General features: G+C 33.8%; 1 protein-coding gene across 11 annotated transcripts in view; it reads left to right on the forward strand.

Annotated features, from left to right (window-relative positions):
* Positions 1-19,712, forward strand: part of LOC118264268 (uncharacterized) — a 151,601-nt gene that overhangs the window by 108,999 nt on the left and 22,890 nt on the right. For 8 of the 11 annotated variants that reach the window (XM_035576740.2, XM_035576754.2, XM_050704154.1 and 5 more), the window contains exons 7-9: positions 10,712-10,795; positions 15,137-15,278; positions 15,859-15,918. In XM_035576740.2, the coding sequence (XP_035432633.2) occupies positions 10,712-10,795; positions 15,137-15,278; positions 15,859-15,918 (286 nt within the window). The remainder of the gene's footprint in view (positions 1-10,711; positions 10,796-15,136; positions 15,279-15,858; positions 15,919-19,712) is intronic. The other 3 variants (XM_035576768.2, XM_050704157.1, XM_035576776.2) reach the window with 1 other exon arrangement.

A 19,712-nucleotide genomic window follows, 5' to 3' on the forward strand; every position in this document is an offset into this window, starting at 1 on the left:
TGTTTATGTACATATTTAATACATTTATTGAAATGTTCTTTTTAATATCAAAGGGAGATAAAGATAAAATACACAAGCACAACCAGACGTTATCATTACAATAGAGCTTAGATAAAATAATTAAAATAAAGCATTCTCTCTCTCTTAGAAAAATATTAATTTAAAATTATAACTTTGTATTTCAAAAGTAATATTTTAATTATTTTATAGCCAAGTAGTGCTTTTAGATGGCAAATAGAAATAAAGTAAAACGTAAGTCCTTCTCAGTATAAAACGGTACAAAGGTCTGGCCCGCGATGTTATAAAAATATAACTTATTGCCGCTGGTTACTCCTTTACCTTCACAAAGACGTTTGCAGTATTTCGCACCGTGTAATCTCTTTTTCATAAAAAATCTACGTAAACCTCTGAATCCTTTGAAAACGATACCTAGCTACCTACCCGTTGTTTGGTAACTACGTAGCAGGGACGCTGTGAGTCTTAATTGAGCTCCAAAACATTTTTCATTCTGAATTTTAGACAAAACTTTATCTAAATTATTTTTATTTACTTCATACAAAGGGCAAAGAAAAGTGTATGCATAATAAACTTAGATAGATAAACATGATACATAGTTCATTGCCAGCTGTCTAGGGTTTGAGACAGTTGAATGTGACTATGAATATGGTAAGCCAATCTTATTAAGCTGAGAGTCTGCATATAAAGAACATCGCGAGATAATCATGGACTTATTGGTCATAGATATCTAATGCTTTATTTAATTATAATGTTTGTATTATTTATGTGCTACACAATGCGGTTTTATATACAGAAATTACATACAAAGCATATCTACTTACTGTGTCACACAGCTGCGTAATGAAAGTTTGGAAGCGTTATAATTCTCCAATTACAACCATGAAATATTTTATAGTCATCGTCCAACCGTAGCTACAGACGATATAGCGGGGCTCCGACTCAAAGCAAAAGTAGGAACGGGGTAGTTTTTTGTCTGTAATACTCTGATACTTTGTCCCGCCTCACCCAAGGCAGGGGAAGTCATTGGTCGAATGCGCCTTCTTAAAAATAGTAATTTTGAATAACCACAAATAATTTTCAATTGCTTGTCGTACCTTCTGCATTTTCTTTGCATTTGTACTTAACTAATATTGTATGTATCATAATAATATGTATAGCTATATGAAGTTTTCGGCACGAACATTAATATGCACCACGTAGGTACCTACGTGGTGCATATTTGTACATGCATATCCTAAATCCTGCGGTTATAGAACATAATTATGTATGTACAACATATTATAATGTGTTTAGTCCTGTCACATTAGACACGGACTAGTTCACATTGATTACTGAAACATTTGTCATGATGACTGACACCTGATTAAGTTTCTCTTAATCTATTTGCTGTTAACCTTTGGTGAATGACGATGAATATGTGTATTAATTCTGTAATATTATTAATTGTTTGCGAAAATCTTGTTCGTAATGTCATGGTTGTGACCGCACCATGTGCGTGTACCGGATTTCAAGTCCTAGGTCAGACAAAGTACTAGCGGTTGACGAAGCCTGCAATTGATTGATAAAAAGGCAATTCAAAAATTCATTGTTATCTGCGAACTTGCACTCATAGACGAAAAATAACATTTAAATTAATTCGTGTATTGTCAGAAATATACTCAAATAATACCTATATCACACGAAGTGCAATTTGGCACTTTGATTTCAAAGCCACGTATTTCAAAAGCATTCAGTATTTTTACCATAAATCCTTTTTTTTCCGAGCAATATCCAGTGTTGATAAAAGGAAAGAATAATCCCCCAAACGACACCAATGGGACATTCGTCTCTGTTCAGTAATATGTCTTACTTACCATGGCTTCTCTCATAGCAAGTATACAATAAATAACTGTAGCTTTGCCTTATTCGACTTCATCTAAGTAGAAACGAAAGTGCACAAGTTAGGAACTAGGAATATCTAAAATCCGATTCTGTTTGACTACCGAATCGAATTGATTTCGGTTTCGCCTAATCTGTTTAACTCTGGGTATTCAGTCTGTTTTATTCGTAAGGGCTGTTTAGGATTCGGATTGGTTCATTGATTTTCGGTTCACTTGCAGTGGTCATTCAATAAATTATAGAGACATGACGGTTGTAGTGCTGAGCTGAATAATATGACGCATTATTGTGTGTAGACACAAGAAAAATGTTATGGTGTTGGTGGCTTAGTGGAATGCCAGCTTTGGCATGCACTGTAGATGCGATCTCCGCAGCATTCAGGTCTTCGTTCACTCAACCTGGGTTTTCGTATCCATTAAGTACCCTTAATTCGTTATTTCGTTATTCCTCTAATAGGTGGAAACATTTCTATACTAGCCATAAAAATCCTAGCTATTAACTTCTAATATAAGATTTTGTTGAACCAATAAAACACGTGGAACAACTTACCCATAATTTTCCGCAGAGTACCGACCAAAAAGCAAAATATCATTTCATTATACCTAATATACTTAACGTAACTCAAAAGGAGCTTCACTTTACATAGAATTTCCTGAAGCACTGATTGTTAAGCTCACAACCTTTGATTTTTTTTCCTTCTCCTGATTGGATCTGGCCCAGTTACGATGTAGTCGTGTATATCTCACTAAACGAGTTCGTAGAAGCCTTCACTTTTCATTTAGAAGAATTTCAATCCAATTTTATTTCAATTTTGTATATTAATACAATGTTTCTGTATCCAAAATTCTACTACTGATAAAAAAAAACTGAAACTAGGGTAGGAAAACAAAAGCAAATTAAATTCGTATCAATTCGTATTCGTACAATCTGTTGGTATTAATTTGAGAAAAAAAAAGAAGCAGGATATAATTAAAAAAATCTTTTAATAACTAGTTTTTGAAAATGTAGTAATATTGGAAGAACGTGAGTGTGAAGTCACAGCTACGTGAATTCACACTTAGGTCAAACAACGTTGGCCTAGGTCAAATAATGGATTAATTATCATTTCAAACATCTTGAAACTTCAAACAACAAATTAAAATCAAATCTCAATTTTAATTGCTAGTGGGTGTCTATCACAGAGTCTGAACTAAACAAAATATAATACTAATTATTCTCGATAAAGTGTGAACTGAAGCAGAATTTCCGTTTTCGGCATAATAATTGTTCTTAGAAATTTAATTACCTAACACTTACATTACTGAATAGCGATAAATATTGAAGTAGGTATATATTTTCTAATGTTGATTTACTTATAGCTATTATAAAAAGTCACTAATTAGTTACAATTAAGGGAAAAGTTTATGACAAAGGATTTAATGAAATAATGACTTAATTAGGTAAGTAATTTGTCTAAGAACTAGCAAAAGTGAAGCCACATTAATAAGAAAATAATAGGATAATACAAGGGAGGGATTTTTTGTCGTGACAAAACGAAATCTTTTAATAAATAACAACGTTAAAACAGAACGATTACGAACACTTTAGATACATTGGGTTTATTGATAGAAGATACATTCGTAGATGACATACATTGATAGCTTTCACGTAGATGCTTTCGTGGACAATCTCCCCTTTCGGATGACAACCGCTTGCCTCAAAATATATTATATTGATACACATTACTATCCCAACGGGGAATATTACGAAATCGATTCTCTCATAAATGTATTGCGTGGTTTTATTCACCTTTTCCTTGTTTTCTTCAATTTTATGTCTCCCATATATTTCCTAATATCACAATGTGTAGGGAAAATGTCCTTGCGTGCGTTTACGGTGAATTATGATAGACGTTAGACTGATATCATAATGATAATTACCGTGCGTAGCTTGGCCACCTGATGATAGAGTCACGAAAAGAGTGAACTCTCCACTTTTCTTTTTGAAGTACAACACTAACGAGGTCATAGTACCTATAAACTAGACTCCTGGAGTCCCATCAACGTCCGTCTAACAAGATAAGCACGTAGTAATGAGATAACACACCTCACATAATTCCTCATAATATCCAGACTACCTCTCTGCTGTCCCCGAAACTCCCTGGTGCGTAATAAACCATGATTACGTGGGCTTACTTATGTACCGTCGCTCGTACACTACCAATCTAGTTTTATTTTATAATAACATGACGTTTCATATGGAATATGAGTATTCGGTACTCTTTACTTCTACGAGTAAGTCAAGCATCATTCAGGTGCTTACCCCAGTCAGACTTGTGTAATTCAAGACATAAAAGACCCCGATCTTCCAACTTTGAGTTTCGGTATACTGGCGGCCGTATTGGCTTTGCTCAAGTTAGGAGAGGTCGACTTACTTTGCAATGGCTATTGTGACTACACAAAAGTGTGGGAGAAACTTCAATAATAGTCGTAAGTATAATGAAAATCCTAGAGCAAATACGGACCTTATAGGAAACTTATCTTTGTACTAATTTTATTTTAATCCTCATGTTTATGTTCTGGTATTACAAGTAAATAGGAAATATATTGCATATTTACTTCCCATATGAATACACGAGAAACGTTACAATTTTAATTTAAAATCAACTAAAACGTAAACAAAAAAGCCCGATGTATAAAACCAACAGGATCAACCTTTCACGATCACAAGCGCTTGAATAAATATCAAACGGAAATTCCATTGCTAAAAAAAATTTTAGGATCCAATCTCTGTTTCAATTCCCGACGTAGGAGAAATAAAAGATTTTATTACCATTGTTAGTTGAGCCATAATAAGGTTCGTATTATACAGGGGATTATTATACGTACGTGTTTTCCATCCAACCACACAAACTTAATTATGGATAAGTGTCATTTATTTGACAACCGAACGTTCGGGGATTGTTAGTAAAACTAGTGGACGGACACTCTCATCACGTACAAGTATTACTCGGCTTATTGGAGAATTGATCGTTCATATCACGTTGGTATTATTTAGGCAACTTCTGAATTGTATTGGAATACGTGAAATATGTGGACACTGCTCAGCCAACCGCATAATGAATTAAAAATGTCTCACAAATATTAATAACCACGCGGGCCTTTTGCCCAAATGCTTAGATCCCGGGATTAAACCTACTTACATATTTCAATGCGAATATGGTAGCAGTATTCAGTAAATACATACATATGTATTTATAACAATCCAAATAAATTTATTTCACGTTCATTCAATAACAATTTTTTATCAAAGGTTTTACGTACTTTGTTATGGATAAATGAAATTCATATAAATTTCTTAAATATATACATTACAAGAATACGACAAGAATATTTGATGTAAAGTAGAATATAAAACATTATCTTTGATGAATAACGTAGTAGCTCGTCGCGTAACATCTAAAAATTAGTATGGAGATGTGTATGTTATATACAAAAATATTATTCATAAAAGGGCTCCCCTTTTCTAGGAACCATGTGTTTTTGAGTGGATGATGTGCTAGGGAACAAAAAGCCTCATCTAATCTATCTAATCTAATACTTTTTAACGAAAAATTCTTGTATATATAATATATAGAATCAAGATCTCGGAAACGGCTCCAACGATTTTCTTGAAAGTTACAGATTAGAGGTGTTACGGGTCAAAAACTCGATTTATTTAGGTTCCAGGTCCAAGAAAAGCTCGGTTCCTAAGATACAGGCAATAAGTTAATAATTTCTTCATAACCGACGACTAACGCCATCTATTTTTCAAAAATCGCTACGGAGCGAAGCTCAATCTACCAGGTACTAAATCTTTATACGACACAAGAGACCTTATGGAATTCAAGAAAAATCTATTTTAAAAAAATTACCCCATTTTAAATATGAGCTGTTAATTGAAATGACACCTTAAATAAAAGTCATTCGGTAACTTTTTGATTAGCACATTGAGACGAACAGAACCAGTGTACTGGGTACATTTTATAGGTACGACTACGTACCCAATTCGATTTGATCAAGTTGCGTAGTAAAGTCTGTGACAATAAAACTTTCTTATAGAAAACAAAGGAAAACATGTTTTAGCTGTTTTCAAATGGCGACGCACACTGGGGTTTGCTATAAGGAAGCAATGCCCAAAATCACATTTTAAAAATGTGGGTAATAGGTAAAAACTTGACGTATTATTATTGTTTGATAAATTTCACATCAGTTAAGGACGATATTATCAACACAAAGGTGATCTGTTTGCTTATATACTGCTGTAAAGTTCATTGTTTTTGCATTGTTGCTGCGTTTAAAAATGTTGAATACAGAATTTAAGTGATTGTTGCTACTGCCCTATTAAAGTTAACACAAAACTATAAAATGGCAAGTGGAGATCAAGGTCAGTACTAATAAAAATATGATTAAGATTGGACAAATTCGTTGTGTAACCTACCGTAATAATTTTTTACTTTTTACGAATAATTGTAGAAGCTAATTGGACGATATCTAAATTTCGCGCAATGTTCTTTTGGTATTGTTTTTAGTTTCTTAATAAAGAAGGTTTAGGGTGCCTAAAACAATAATTCGTTTCAAAAGAACATTGCGCGAAATTTAGATATCGTCCAATTAGCTTCTACAATTATTCGTAAAAAGTAAAAAATTATTACGGTAGGTTACACAACGAATTTGTCCAATCTTAATCATATTTTTATTAGTACTGACCTTGATCTCCACTTGCCATTTTATAGTTTTGTGTTAACTTTAATAGGGCAGTAGCAACAATCACTTAAATTCTGTATTCAACATTTTTAAACGCAGCAACAATGCAAAAACAATGAACTTTACAGCAGTATATAAGCAAACAGATCACCTTTGTGTTGATTAATATCGTCCTTAACTGATGTGAAATTTATCAAACAATAATAATACGTCAAGTTTTTATCCTATTACCCACATTTTGAAAATGTGATTTTGGGCATTGCTTCCTTATAGCAAACCCCAGTGTGCGACGTTAGAATTGAACAATTTTTATAACGAATCTAAATTGTGTCTCCCCGTTTTATACATACATTTATATGTATGTATATGAACTTTCTCACGTATTTGGTATTGGTGTAAGGCCTCATGGCTTCGACTACTATTATAATTAAATTACAATATTAGAAAATATTGTAATTTGCTTTCCCTGAAAAAAATATAATAAAGCGTTTTACTTATGTCTTAATTTGATTCAAGCGTAGAAATCCCTCGAAAAATTCGAGACACCAAGACACTTATACTTCTAAGAAAAAATTGACCAACGTAGCGACTACCTACAAAAATATTTTATTACATTATGATATCTAGTGCCTTTTGGAAACATTTCAGGCGCCATGAATTACACATAAATATCCTTATCCACACACTCCCCTCCGTAATGTATCGCCACACTAAAAGCTTCAGGTACGTAAGTATAGGTAAGTCCCTATCTCTAAGATGTTAGCTATTAATTTACTGCCCTTTGTTTAGAAGGGCCTAGAAAAAGTTACTTTGGCTGTAGCATTGTACTCGTATCTATTAACTTAGTAATGGTTATTATGTAGGTAGTATGTAAAAAGAGATAGTCTATGCTTAATGTTCAAAAATAGACCTGGTCTTTTTACCACTTAAAAGGCCTTCTAGTTTTAATTACCAAAATAGAAATAATTCTTCTTAGTCAGATTTAATATTATACCATTTTCATAAAACATAAATTATAGAGAGACACGAAACAATGGGCTCGAGTTTACCAACACATGTTACTTGTGGTAAGCGAAACCGCAGAACGTAGTATAGTCGATTGTCACTGCGCCAAATGTGCCGTTAATCAAATTAAATATTTAGGCCTTCCTGTCGTGTGATACGGATACCAGTTACGAAAACGATAGGGTTGACTTGTGCGATAAATAATTGGCTTATATTATGTTTAACAAGGCTCAAGATATTATATTAAAATTAAAGTAACAGTAAAGTATAACCACCGTACTCAGAGTCATATAAAGACTACTTAACTCAGTCCTTAGCAATAGTATTCGGAACAAAATTATTACTAAGGAAGGTTTAAGTAATCATTAAATGTCTCTGAGTGTGTCAGTAAGAGTGATACATTACACCAATCACCATTTCAGACTGAGAAACGGAGAATTTTATATTAATTGAATATCCCAGTACTACTGTCCAGCTCGTCAATTCCGAGACGTAGGTGGTTGTAATAAGAAAACTAAAAAAACTTTAAGATTTTTTTTTTATATCAGTAATACGTCTGATACTTATTTATTTGAAATAGAACACAAGTGGGTAGCTTAGATTAAATTTGATCTAAGTTTCAATATTATTCTAAACTCTGATCACACAGCGTTTAGCTTGAAGGAATATTGTTTTTAATTATACTGTGTCAGATCTAAAATAGATTCTTTGTTTCTATTTATTTTACGACGATTCTTTTATGGTACAAACCGGTAAACTATCGGACGAATCACCTGATGGTAAGCGATTTCAAACTTTTAATTAACATCGATCATCTATGGTGTCTAATTATCCTACAGAAAGTACATATAACTCCAAAATACACATTGGTACTTGCGAATTTTCGAAACTGCATTCTCATGCCTGACAAACTAGCGTCTTAAGCCCTCGGTGCACCACAACTGTCCTATAAGACTATGCAGTTTAATAAATATGAACATGAACACCCAAATCTAACCTAATTTGATACATTATGATGAATTATGCAGATCTATGAATACGATAACAAATTCAGTTATAATATACGAAATATTCAGGAACAAAGTAACAAATTGTGCTGAGAAATTACAGAATTACAATACATAAAAGTAGCTATCAAAAATAAATAACGGCACGCTATTATCATAACGACAGCCCAAGCAATATTGTCACATTGGTTTTGATAAGGAAAAACATAAAAATTCGACCGTATTTCAGCTATGACGTGCTAGTGACATTCCGTCTTGGGGTGGCAAGCCAATTTAAAATGTCCACTTCCTGGTGTAAAATGTAGAACAAACAAATACGATGCAAAATATAATTACTTTCGGGAAAACAAACGTCGGTACTCATAATAAATGGACGAACATAGGAACTAATTATATTAATTAAATTTAAGTATAATATCAACAAGAGAACAACACTGTAATTATATGTTGTGGAATATTGAAATGTAAAACCAAATATAAGAAAATGAAATCTGCATTTCTATGCATTGTTAAAATAATAAAATAAAGGTTTATTTGCCAACTAAGTAATAGGTAACTGAGTTTAATTTTATTAGATAAAAAAGAAAGAGACAAAAGCAGTAAGTATATTTGCACCGTTATAAAATAATGCATACAAGAACAAGGTATCCAATCATTTAAAACTAAATAAATAAGGAACACGGCGCATACTGTGTTTAACGAGTAATGCTTTCTACAAATTACACACTAAGGGTCATCTGACACAGCACGGATGCTACACGGCGTTTTCTGCTTTGGAAACAATACGAAAATGCTGTAAGCGCGCTGCAAGCTCGCGGACCGCGTGCTTACAGTCTTGTTATCTCAATGTTCTTTAAATGACAAGTTTATTGCTAGGTAGGAGCGGTGCCGTTAATATAGATATGTCCTTAAGAGATATACGACGTTCTTGTTAATATTACACCGTAGATCCTGCATTCAATTTGCAGATTGAACGGCTTCTTTTTCTGTTACGTTAGTTATCCAAAATTCCAGTAAATCTATCAAAAAATGGACCAATTGTCAGAGTTCCCACTCCTTATTACTATTTTATACTCAGACGAGAATGCCATGCGAGTTAGAAATGCACCAATTTGATAGTAATAAAGGCGTACAAAATTAGACTATCAATTCATAACTATAAGTTGTTTTTATGTTTCGTTATTTTCGGGTTAGGTAAATATAATACTGGTTATTAATCAATCTAGATTGAGGAGTTCTCTTTTAATTATAACTAGGTATCTGTTCTTCGAAATCTTTTCGCCTCCTTTGGACGATGACGAAGGAACATTCATTTATCTTTTCCTCCCTTAGCGATTCATCTTGGCGAAAGTTGGTTACATAGAATTAATTTTTGTGCGAGTTACAAATGTTACAATCAGACACGTGTTTGTTTGCTTGTCGTTTCTGTGATGTTTTGTTTGCAAATTGTTAGATACCGTTCTAAGAGCTACAATAGTTTTTTTTTATAATCAACGCTACGTGCTCTATATCTATTAGAATCAATACAAATAGGTAGCTGTTTGAGATAATAAATAAAGAAACAGTAAATAAAGAACTATGTAAACGTTTAGCTCGGTTCGCCATTCGGTTCTCCGAATAAAAAATATGATGTTCATAATTTAGGTCAAACAAGAGATTTGTGTAATTACTTTTAGTAAAGTTGTCCAGACAAACTCTAAAAAAGTCTAGTCAGCACTAAACCTTAGGGTGGATGCATCAAGCTAGCCCGGGGTATCAAATGTACCAACTTGAGGTTCACTTGTTTTTTGCAATATTATCTTTATCTTTATATAAATAATTCTTCTGTAAGTGTGACTGGACCGATTTTGATGAAATTTTTTGTGTGTGTTCAAGGGGATCTGAGAATGGTTTAGATTCACAATTTTGTCCGCTGGACAATGTTTTTTTAATTAATTTTTAATTTATTAGTAGTTGTTGATTTTGGAATGTTTTACATTGGATCCGACAAATTTTCAAATTAAAGACGTGTAGACAGGACAACGTCTGTCGGGTCCGCTAGTGTCTGTATAATTTTTCAACTTATTTTCTTTGTTGCAGATTTATGCCATGATCTGTGTGATCTCGCAATTCCAAGAGTACGTCGACGGCCGTGGGACTGCTGCTTTTGAAAACGTTGACCGGGTAAGTTTACTCTTTGAATATTAACCGATTGATTACTTATACCTCGCATTCAACTTTTAGCTAAGTTGCCTAAATCTAGCTTTTAATAAGGTTAAAATTTGTGTAAACAATGAGATTCGAGATTGAGTCTTATTAAGAGGATTATCTTGACCATACTCACGTTAAATTCCCCGAAAACAGAAAATACAATAGGAATCTGTTTGTAATTAGTTAAAATGACAACAACCAAATTAGGCCTTATTAGAATTCCATTCATTAGCGCACATCGTTTCAATATTAGCTAAGCCAAAATCCATCAATGTTCATACTCCAATGTGTTCATGTGCAATATTATGTAGCATCCAAGCCAATATTATGTACACAGAAACGTGTGTACGAGTAAAGCTCTAATAATTAATCATAGCGTGAGGCCATTGTTGCATAAATATCCTAACAGCATAATAAGGTGTAGCTTGGTACCCATTAGTAAATTACATATAATTAGAAAAGGACTACGATGTCGACATATATATTTTGATTTATCGACATGAAAGAAGATAAGAACAAAAACGCTGGAATAAACGTGTTTACGAGTTTCATGATGCTAAGGGATTTATCGAGGCTTTCTATCAATAAAGCCGTTTATCGCTAGACTAACCGAAAAACTTTTATCGGAACGATTGGGGAACGATATCCCTTAACGCAGTTTTGGTTCTAAAATAGTTGCCTAATTGATATCGACCGGACTTTCAGCGGCCGAAACTTGAAACTCGGAGAAATGGTCGTTTGTACACAATAACGACGTAGATACTCTGTGTTATTGTACCCGAGGGTATCGTTAGTGGCGCTTAGCGGGTAATGTCTAGAGAATCTGACATCCTTCTTTTGGGCCTAATGAGAATATAAGAGTGAATTTTCACACGAAATATCGGTATTGTTTATAGATGATTGTATAGTGACTGTTGGTCTCAAGTAGTGCGGACACGTTTGGCGGAGTCACGTCGGCCTACAATGCGGGTGGACGTCGCTCGCGGCTCGTAATCCAACTACAATAAGGCAGACACTGTTTGGTTCACTGTACGCCATTAGTCCTTTTGATAGCAGTTGGCATGTTAATCAATCAACCTTTGCGAAGCAACATTACGGCGTGTGTTGTGTATGAGATCGATATAAAATCGTACCATCATGAAAAGTTTGGGAGACGACCACTCACGATATTACATGTCAGTGTGGCTTGTCTTTAGTAATTTTGTTATATTACTTTCGCTTAACCATATTTACATTATACGTATAGATGGCATGTTTAGGTTTTTTTGTAGCCCCATTAGTCTAGTAGTCAAATGCGCTACTGTACAAGAAGTCTTTCTATTTATTTATTTATCTGGACTATATTAAATCGTCATTATTTAAATGGAACCACAGTATGAGCCACTGCTGTTGCACTCTAAGTCTCCTTCCGCGCGCCATGTCTGCATGGTACCCATCAGCTAGGTGGGTGGAGGAGTATGAAAGCTTTTACTCGTACCGTTACAATTTTCCCGGTAAGTGATCAGCGACTAAACGCTAGAATCCACAGTCTCTGCACTGTCTCCAATAGCAATTCATTTGAGGTTTTTCGTCTGCTAAACATTTTTTCATAAGTAATGAAAATACTTTTCCAACCCGGTCATCGAATCTTAGACCTTATTCAGCAGTCCTGCCAATCAATAAGGCTCTCAAAACTATACCTCGTCAGTTCGATCGTCTTTCATACATTTTTTTTTTTTTTGTTATTTGTTCTGGCAATAAAATTATAAGTGGATTTTTATGCAATGTTATGAAATGAACAAACGTTCTTACATGCCAATAAAATTTACGTGTATCAAATACTGTAATTTAGTAGTAGGTATACATTGTAACTACCATTGAAATTATAAACTGAATTCGATCGTTACGATGCTATTCCATATTTCTTAATGATTGCTGTAATAATAAAAAACACAGATAAGGGCTCTAATCAATTATCTCTAAGAGGATTATCGAGGACAAATGTCAGTCCCTTCAAGTGAAATATTGATATCCGGGCGAATCTCGGTAAGACTTATTTATTTTCTTCTACAAACTGAGAATTGTTTGATTCCAGTTGTGGTTTATTGGATTTAATAAACCAGGTAAAGTCAAAGTCAAAGCATTTATTTCAATTAATCCTAAATTAGGCACCTTTGAAACAACAACATCAAATTTAATTGTCCGTCAGTGAAGCTAGGCGCTCGTTCCAAAGTGTTGCTTCGAATGGAGAAGAACGAGCAAGAAACTCCACCATTACTCTTTTTACAAAAAAGATTTTTACAATATCTCTGATGCGTATGCATTATGATGCAATGCGTATGCATATACATATTATTATCGGCTTCTCGATTGTAAACGACAGTGGACCCGCATGACGGCTGCCGGACCGGATGCTCAGTGGTTTCAGATCGTATTTATCTACAGATTGTTGGGAAATTGCGTTACCACCGGCATAATTGTGCACCGGTAACTGTTTGATTTGCCAATCGAATTTGGCCAAATATTTGATATTTTTTCACACACCATTTATACACATACATCTTCAATTATATTTTGTTATTCAGATTCTTAATATTCTACTGCCTGTAACATAATTATGATATTTAGTCAGCACAAAGGAAAGGTGTAGATAATTAAAATAATTCGTATGTCATTTCCTGGTTTCACAGTCACAGTACATAAGCACAGGGTAAAATTAATTAAATACCAGAATATCAATAGCACATATCCACAATAATTTTGAATTAAAGTACCGTAATATTATAGGTGGAAAACTGATAGTCGAACTAGTCTAACGAGATATAACATGCTATTTTCATCCCTAGTGGATTGTGGCGACCAAATTATCGTCATGTTATGTAAACTACTAACATTCATCCGAATTAATACTGAACATACGCAACTTCGAGAAAGACGAGGACAACGTATCATTTATCACAAGGAATACATTATTTGTAATGCAAGTTTTTCAATTAAAATCAAATTTTAATTGTATTTCCATCGTTATCATATAGCTGTATAAATCATTCCATCAATAAAACAACCAGATGACTTCAGGTGCTCTTCCACCAAACATGTGCTATGTAGCTAAGCTACGAAGATCTAATAGCTAAGCTATGAAACAATGTGACCGTTTCCACCGATACTATGCTATGTAGCTGTGTGAGTAAACGTCCTATGAAGATAGAAAGTAGCTGTGCGAGGTAAATTTCGAGTATGCGATGTACCGATAGTAGGGAAGCCATCCATAGTATGTTTCTTTCCATATAAAAAATATAGTATAACTGAGTCCATTTCCTCCAATAGGTACTTAGCTATGAATATGATTGGTGGAAGCCAAACGCATCCATAGCAACGTAGCACAGCACATCTCTGGTGGAAAAGCACCCTTATTCATCAAATATCTCACAGACATAAACAGTATATTTCATTTTTGTTGTCGTCGTACAAAGACATCATTTTTTACATTTTCGCTTGGATGCTTACTTACTAAAGAAATACACAATATGCTTAGACGAAGACGAAGCCGTCGTACTTTTCGTTACCTACTTAGTTAAATTAAAATGTTGTATGTGTGTAGCGAAAGATTGTTAGTGCTTCGACTTGGAAGCATTCATTGTGGGAAAATAAATTCAGTGTACATTCCTAGTCTAGAAATCTAAAAGCTGAAAATGTCGTGTCAGGGAATTTACTTCAAATTTTTAAGTAAATTACGTACGTTTAAGTTAAAAGATTTGAAATGCAAATAGAGTGGCCAACCCAATCAACCCTTGGCGTCACAACTTAACAAAAACTATTTTCGAGAAAGAGCACCAGCTTTTCTACAATTTTAGTTCGTATTGCAGTATTTTCTCTGCAAGTTTTTATCAACAATTATTCAAAGTTATTCATGTAATAAAATTAGTCGAGTGTTGTGTTAAATATTCGCGCAAAGTTTACTTTACAGTCTAACGATATTAAAACATCAATAATAATAACATTGTTATTTATCTTTAAATTTATCAAACTGAATGAAGTTAGTTCAACAGTAAGTTCAAAAGTAAGAAAACTTTTCACTCAAGATTAACTAAAACTTGTCTCACCGTTTTAAAAGTTGAACAAACTCGCGATTAACATTAAAATTTCATTTTGATTTAAGACTATTTCATTAAACTAATATATTTTTCGATAAGGCTTAGTTTATGTCAGTAGAGATAAAGATGAATTCATATCAAATTCAAATTCAATATCTTTTAACTTTCTCAAAAATTATAGTTTGAAATGCAAGAATGAGTTGTACCACCTTTAACCTAACTTTTCGCTTTTTTGCCTAAGAACACGGTGCAGTATACGGCGACTGCTCAGCAGACTACCACCACCAGCTCTGCTCCGAGTGGACGCCGCCGCTCCGCTGGACGACCCATGCCAAGTCGCTGCGACCCTGAAGAATTCTCCGAAGCCCCCACCAAAGTAATCAGTAAGTTTCACAGTTTCGCTTTCATAATATTTCTAGAATAAATCATTTTTTCAGGGAAGAGGTTCCTATGAGTATGTGTACAGAATACTTTTGTTAAAATGATTTTATCGACGATATTTTGATGAAAATAATCTAAGGAAGAAGTGTTAAATAATAGTAAATTCTTATTATGACTAAACCGAACACCTGAACATTTATGTCCAGGTCTCAATGTCGAGTTAGTTACTGATACTAATTATAGTGCCACAAACTCTCTTGGTGGCTGTATTTGGAGCTAGTTTGTGCGTTCACACTGCAGTTCTGGCGACGACGTGATATGTTTAACTTGTAGTCTGACACCTTACGACGTCTTGGCTACCATTAATAATTAACCAGGGATCTGGATTCCAGCTTGAGCTTTCTTAAAATGGAATTTGCAGTACAGATTCATTCATTCTCAGAAAGACTGTTTTTGTCAATAACTTATTAGCTGCTGTTAGCAGTTAGGCAATACATAATATAAAACACGAATGTCAGTATTTATACGAGGTTGACAGAGCATTAAAAAGTTCAATCTCATTTATTCATTTATCGATTTTAGCTCCTAGACAAATATCAGAAGAAACAGAGCCACGACCTCAGACCAGTCAAAGTGCAATGCGTAAGTACAGCAATGTGCTGTTTGTGTTTTTGTAAAGAAAATAACAATGGTGAATGTCAAACACATGTGACCTAATAACGCTAAAATCTGTTTTGTCCTGCGTCTTAACACAACTCCAGCACAAACCACTAAACGCCTCCATAACACATTACACTGTGATGTCGTAAGTTTGTCACCACGCACCTTACTCGTTAACCAACAACCATGTAATAACAAACCGCAATACGAACAATCGCATCGAAAAACAAATCAAGCATGATCCCCTCGTATGGAGCACTCAATGGGAACGTTAACTGAGGTAAACATAACCAAAAGCGATATTTACTATACTAACCAACCCTTGATTCTTGAAAGGTAGGGAGACTATTGTGAAATTATTTTGATATTATATGTGATCGCTGGTCAGACATTACCGATTTTTAGCATATACTTAATAATTAACCAAAATTTAATTAAATTGGTCGACTTTCAACAATCTGCGGTCCCTAGCGATATTAACAAATATTAAATGGAATTCTTAAATAACATGTACTAATCTTATTCAAATTACTAACAATAAAAATTTATGATCCGTGTTTCGCTATGCATGCCTGAATCTCAACAGTTTTAAGGTTTTCCTACTAACTTTCCCTTGTTCATTCTGATATCCTTCGTGATTTTCTTAATAATATTAGAAAACTACTTATTTAATTTAATAAAACTGCACAGTCAGTTAATCTGGTATTTATTTGAAATTAATTATAAATTCAATCAATAAATTCATTAAAAATAAGTGTTAAGTAGGCAATTATGAATAATATGATATAATGACTGTATAACTACATTTTTGTTATACTTACAAATAAAAATCTGCGAAAAAAAAAACAATATATGAAATCGCCCCGGAAATGAACAGTCAGAGATATGCCCCTGACAGTTTGTTTCCGGACTATTATTACTATATCATAAATATTGTTTCAGTAACTTTTTGTAATAAATAATATACCAACACACATTACAAGCCGATTTATTGGGCATCACAGCACATAAAATCTCTCATCATTTGTAGTCAACTGTACAGACTTATCAAGAAAATATAACATAGTAATGCAATAAGGGCTAAATTAGTAATTTTATACTACATTTATTTATTTTTATATCCGCGAAATTTGAGAGTTGGAACGACAAAAATATAAACATAAAAGTAGGTACTCCGAATCTAATATTACACAGCATTAACTCCGGAAATGAGTCGTCTCTAGTCGAGTGCCACTGGTCCGCATTATAATTTTGTTGCGTACATTATATAAGTTACGAATCTCGTTGGAAAAGTTACGTTATAAAAAAACCTGAAGCGTACGAGTCATAAATCATGAATTTTCTTTCATACTGTTTGAATTTTTATACGTGAAAGCAACAACTATGTCGAAGTATGGGAAAGTTTTCGCTTGTGGTACTGGAAGAAAATTAAAGTTAGAATTGATATTTAATGATGATAGAACACACGACATAATATCACGCTCATTTTTCTCAAAGTGACATTTTGGTGGCTATAGACACAGTGCTCATAATATCCTAGTTATGAAGATAAATTCGAAACACTTCCAAATTTTCCAAACGAGATACCAATTATTGGTACACACTTTGACCAAAAAATCATAAAACTACTTATATTATATGTATCCATCCATCTTTGGTAGGAAAAAAGAATAAGTCCCGAAATTAATACCGTGCGTGCAATTAATAAGCTTTTGTGATAGTGACATCTTGTTTCTTTATAGCACAGAGGAACAAAAATCTCAAAGGAAACTGCCTACAACCGACTATTGGAATATTTATATGCAATCTGTATAAATTAATGATTATTGCTACATCGATGAACTCACAAAATATGTATATTACTAAGTAAATACATTTTGCATCGAATTTCTCGAATCACGTCGATTTATTACCTTTTTGTCAAAGTAAAATCTGTTTTTACTCGTTTGTCGTTTAAAGTTGCGACTTTGTAAATAATAATATGTTTGCTGCGTTCGGCACGTTTGTGCGGTGGGTATAGCAAATAAACGCAGCACACATTTCACTTTATTTTCACTACATATTACATTATAAGAAATAAAATCTGTAGGTATTATGACTGTAGTTACTTACTTTGTATTTCAGTAGCATTTCTTAATTGTTAAAAAAATCGAAAAGGTTTTTATTGTGAGCCGTATTTGCGTAATCACTATTAGGTTTATTTAACACAACTTATTTATTAACAAAGTAAGGTTTAAAAATTAACCTAGAGTGTCCTTCCAAATACTTTAATTTCACAATCTTTGCTAGGCTACAATAATTGAATCTCAAAAAATTTACAAAAGACACTAAAGCCTACATGATATCAACAAGATGACTGAGATCAGTAGAGTAGATCAGTAGATACTGGATATAAACAGAAAAATATAACGCTAGCGAGTTCGCGAGGCACAACATTGCACATAAACAGTAAACACACTATAAGTCCCATAACCAAAAGTAAAATCAGTTTACTCAAGGGTAACGTTAGCTTACCCTAAATTTAACGCCTGTTTACCCACGAGTGACGTCAAGTTACACATTGGAATTTTACACCTGATATAACTTTACTCCGAGTGTGTAAAAAGGACGAAAAAATATCCACCCTTCTGAATCTTAACAGTACACAAGCTGCCTAATGATTGCCATTGAAAATGTTTGTGGAAATGGCAAAGTTGAGTTGTAACTCTCTGCAGATCATTTAGACTTGAGTTCCAAGTTAACTCTTCGTAATATCTGCGAATCGAATTATGTGTGTAGAAGCGACAGCGATCAATTAAGGTGTAAACGTGCTGCGGCAGTAGACTCGTAATGGGAAACTATTCCGTTGATATTATTCGTGGAGGGAATGTAACTTGGGTGATTAAGGAGTGACTAGCATGAAGAGGTGTCTTACAAGTCGTTAATTGTAATGAGTTATATACCAGCAACCGTTAAGGCTTGTTCATACTCGTGGGTTTATCTTACTTCTTCCGAAAAACTGACTCTTGGTCTAGACTTCGTATACATGACTGAGAAGATACGGCCCTAAAACCAACATTCAATGACCCTTGGGTGAGGCGCGAGGGAGTGTCAGACTCTTACTGACTAAAACCACCGCGTGACTACTCCTGCTTTTCGAGCCGGAGCCCCAGTAAACCCGCTAGGTAGTCCACAACTCAAATAATAATCGACTAAGATTAGGTTTTCTATTAAGTTATCTGAGACCATAACAATAACATAATGTTTATTTTTACAGAAGGATACTTGTCCTGTCTGGCATGAAACACTTATAGTACTTATATTCCAAGTAGGTACTTATATGAGAAAAACAAAGGACTTGAATACCTTTTTATTAGGCAATTGGGTGCTCAAATTAGTACCTGTACTGAGAATTAGAGACACTCAATATTTTGTTATTTTATTACATATTATTGTAGGTAGGTACTTCAATCAAGAAAATACACGTTCTTTCTATGTTTTTTCTTTGAAAAGGTACAAAGAATCAATAGTACGATTTCAGTACGAGGTGCTTACGCGAATATATTACTAAATCTGTTCACACGCTTCCATTTCTTTGTAATAGCTACACGAGTCTTGTAAATATGCCTTTATATTATAATTTTGGAGGATAACGCCTGTAATAGAAACTAAAAGCCGGCTATTCAGATACTTGAGATTCTCATTGCTACGAAGGTCTGCAATGCCTAGCTCTAATACTATAGAGATTTAGTGTAATAGTATTTAATAATTGAAAGAAATGTTTCAAGATGTCTTTA

The sequence above is a fragment of the Spodoptera frugiperda genome, chromosome 25, assembly GCF_023101765.2.
Source record: "Spodoptera frugiperda isolate SF20-4 chromosome 25, AGI-APGP_CSIRO_Sfru_2.0, whole genome shotgun sequence".
Lineage (NCBI taxonomy): Eukaryota > Metazoa > Arthropoda > Insecta > Lepidoptera > Noctuidae > Spodoptera > Spodoptera frugiperda.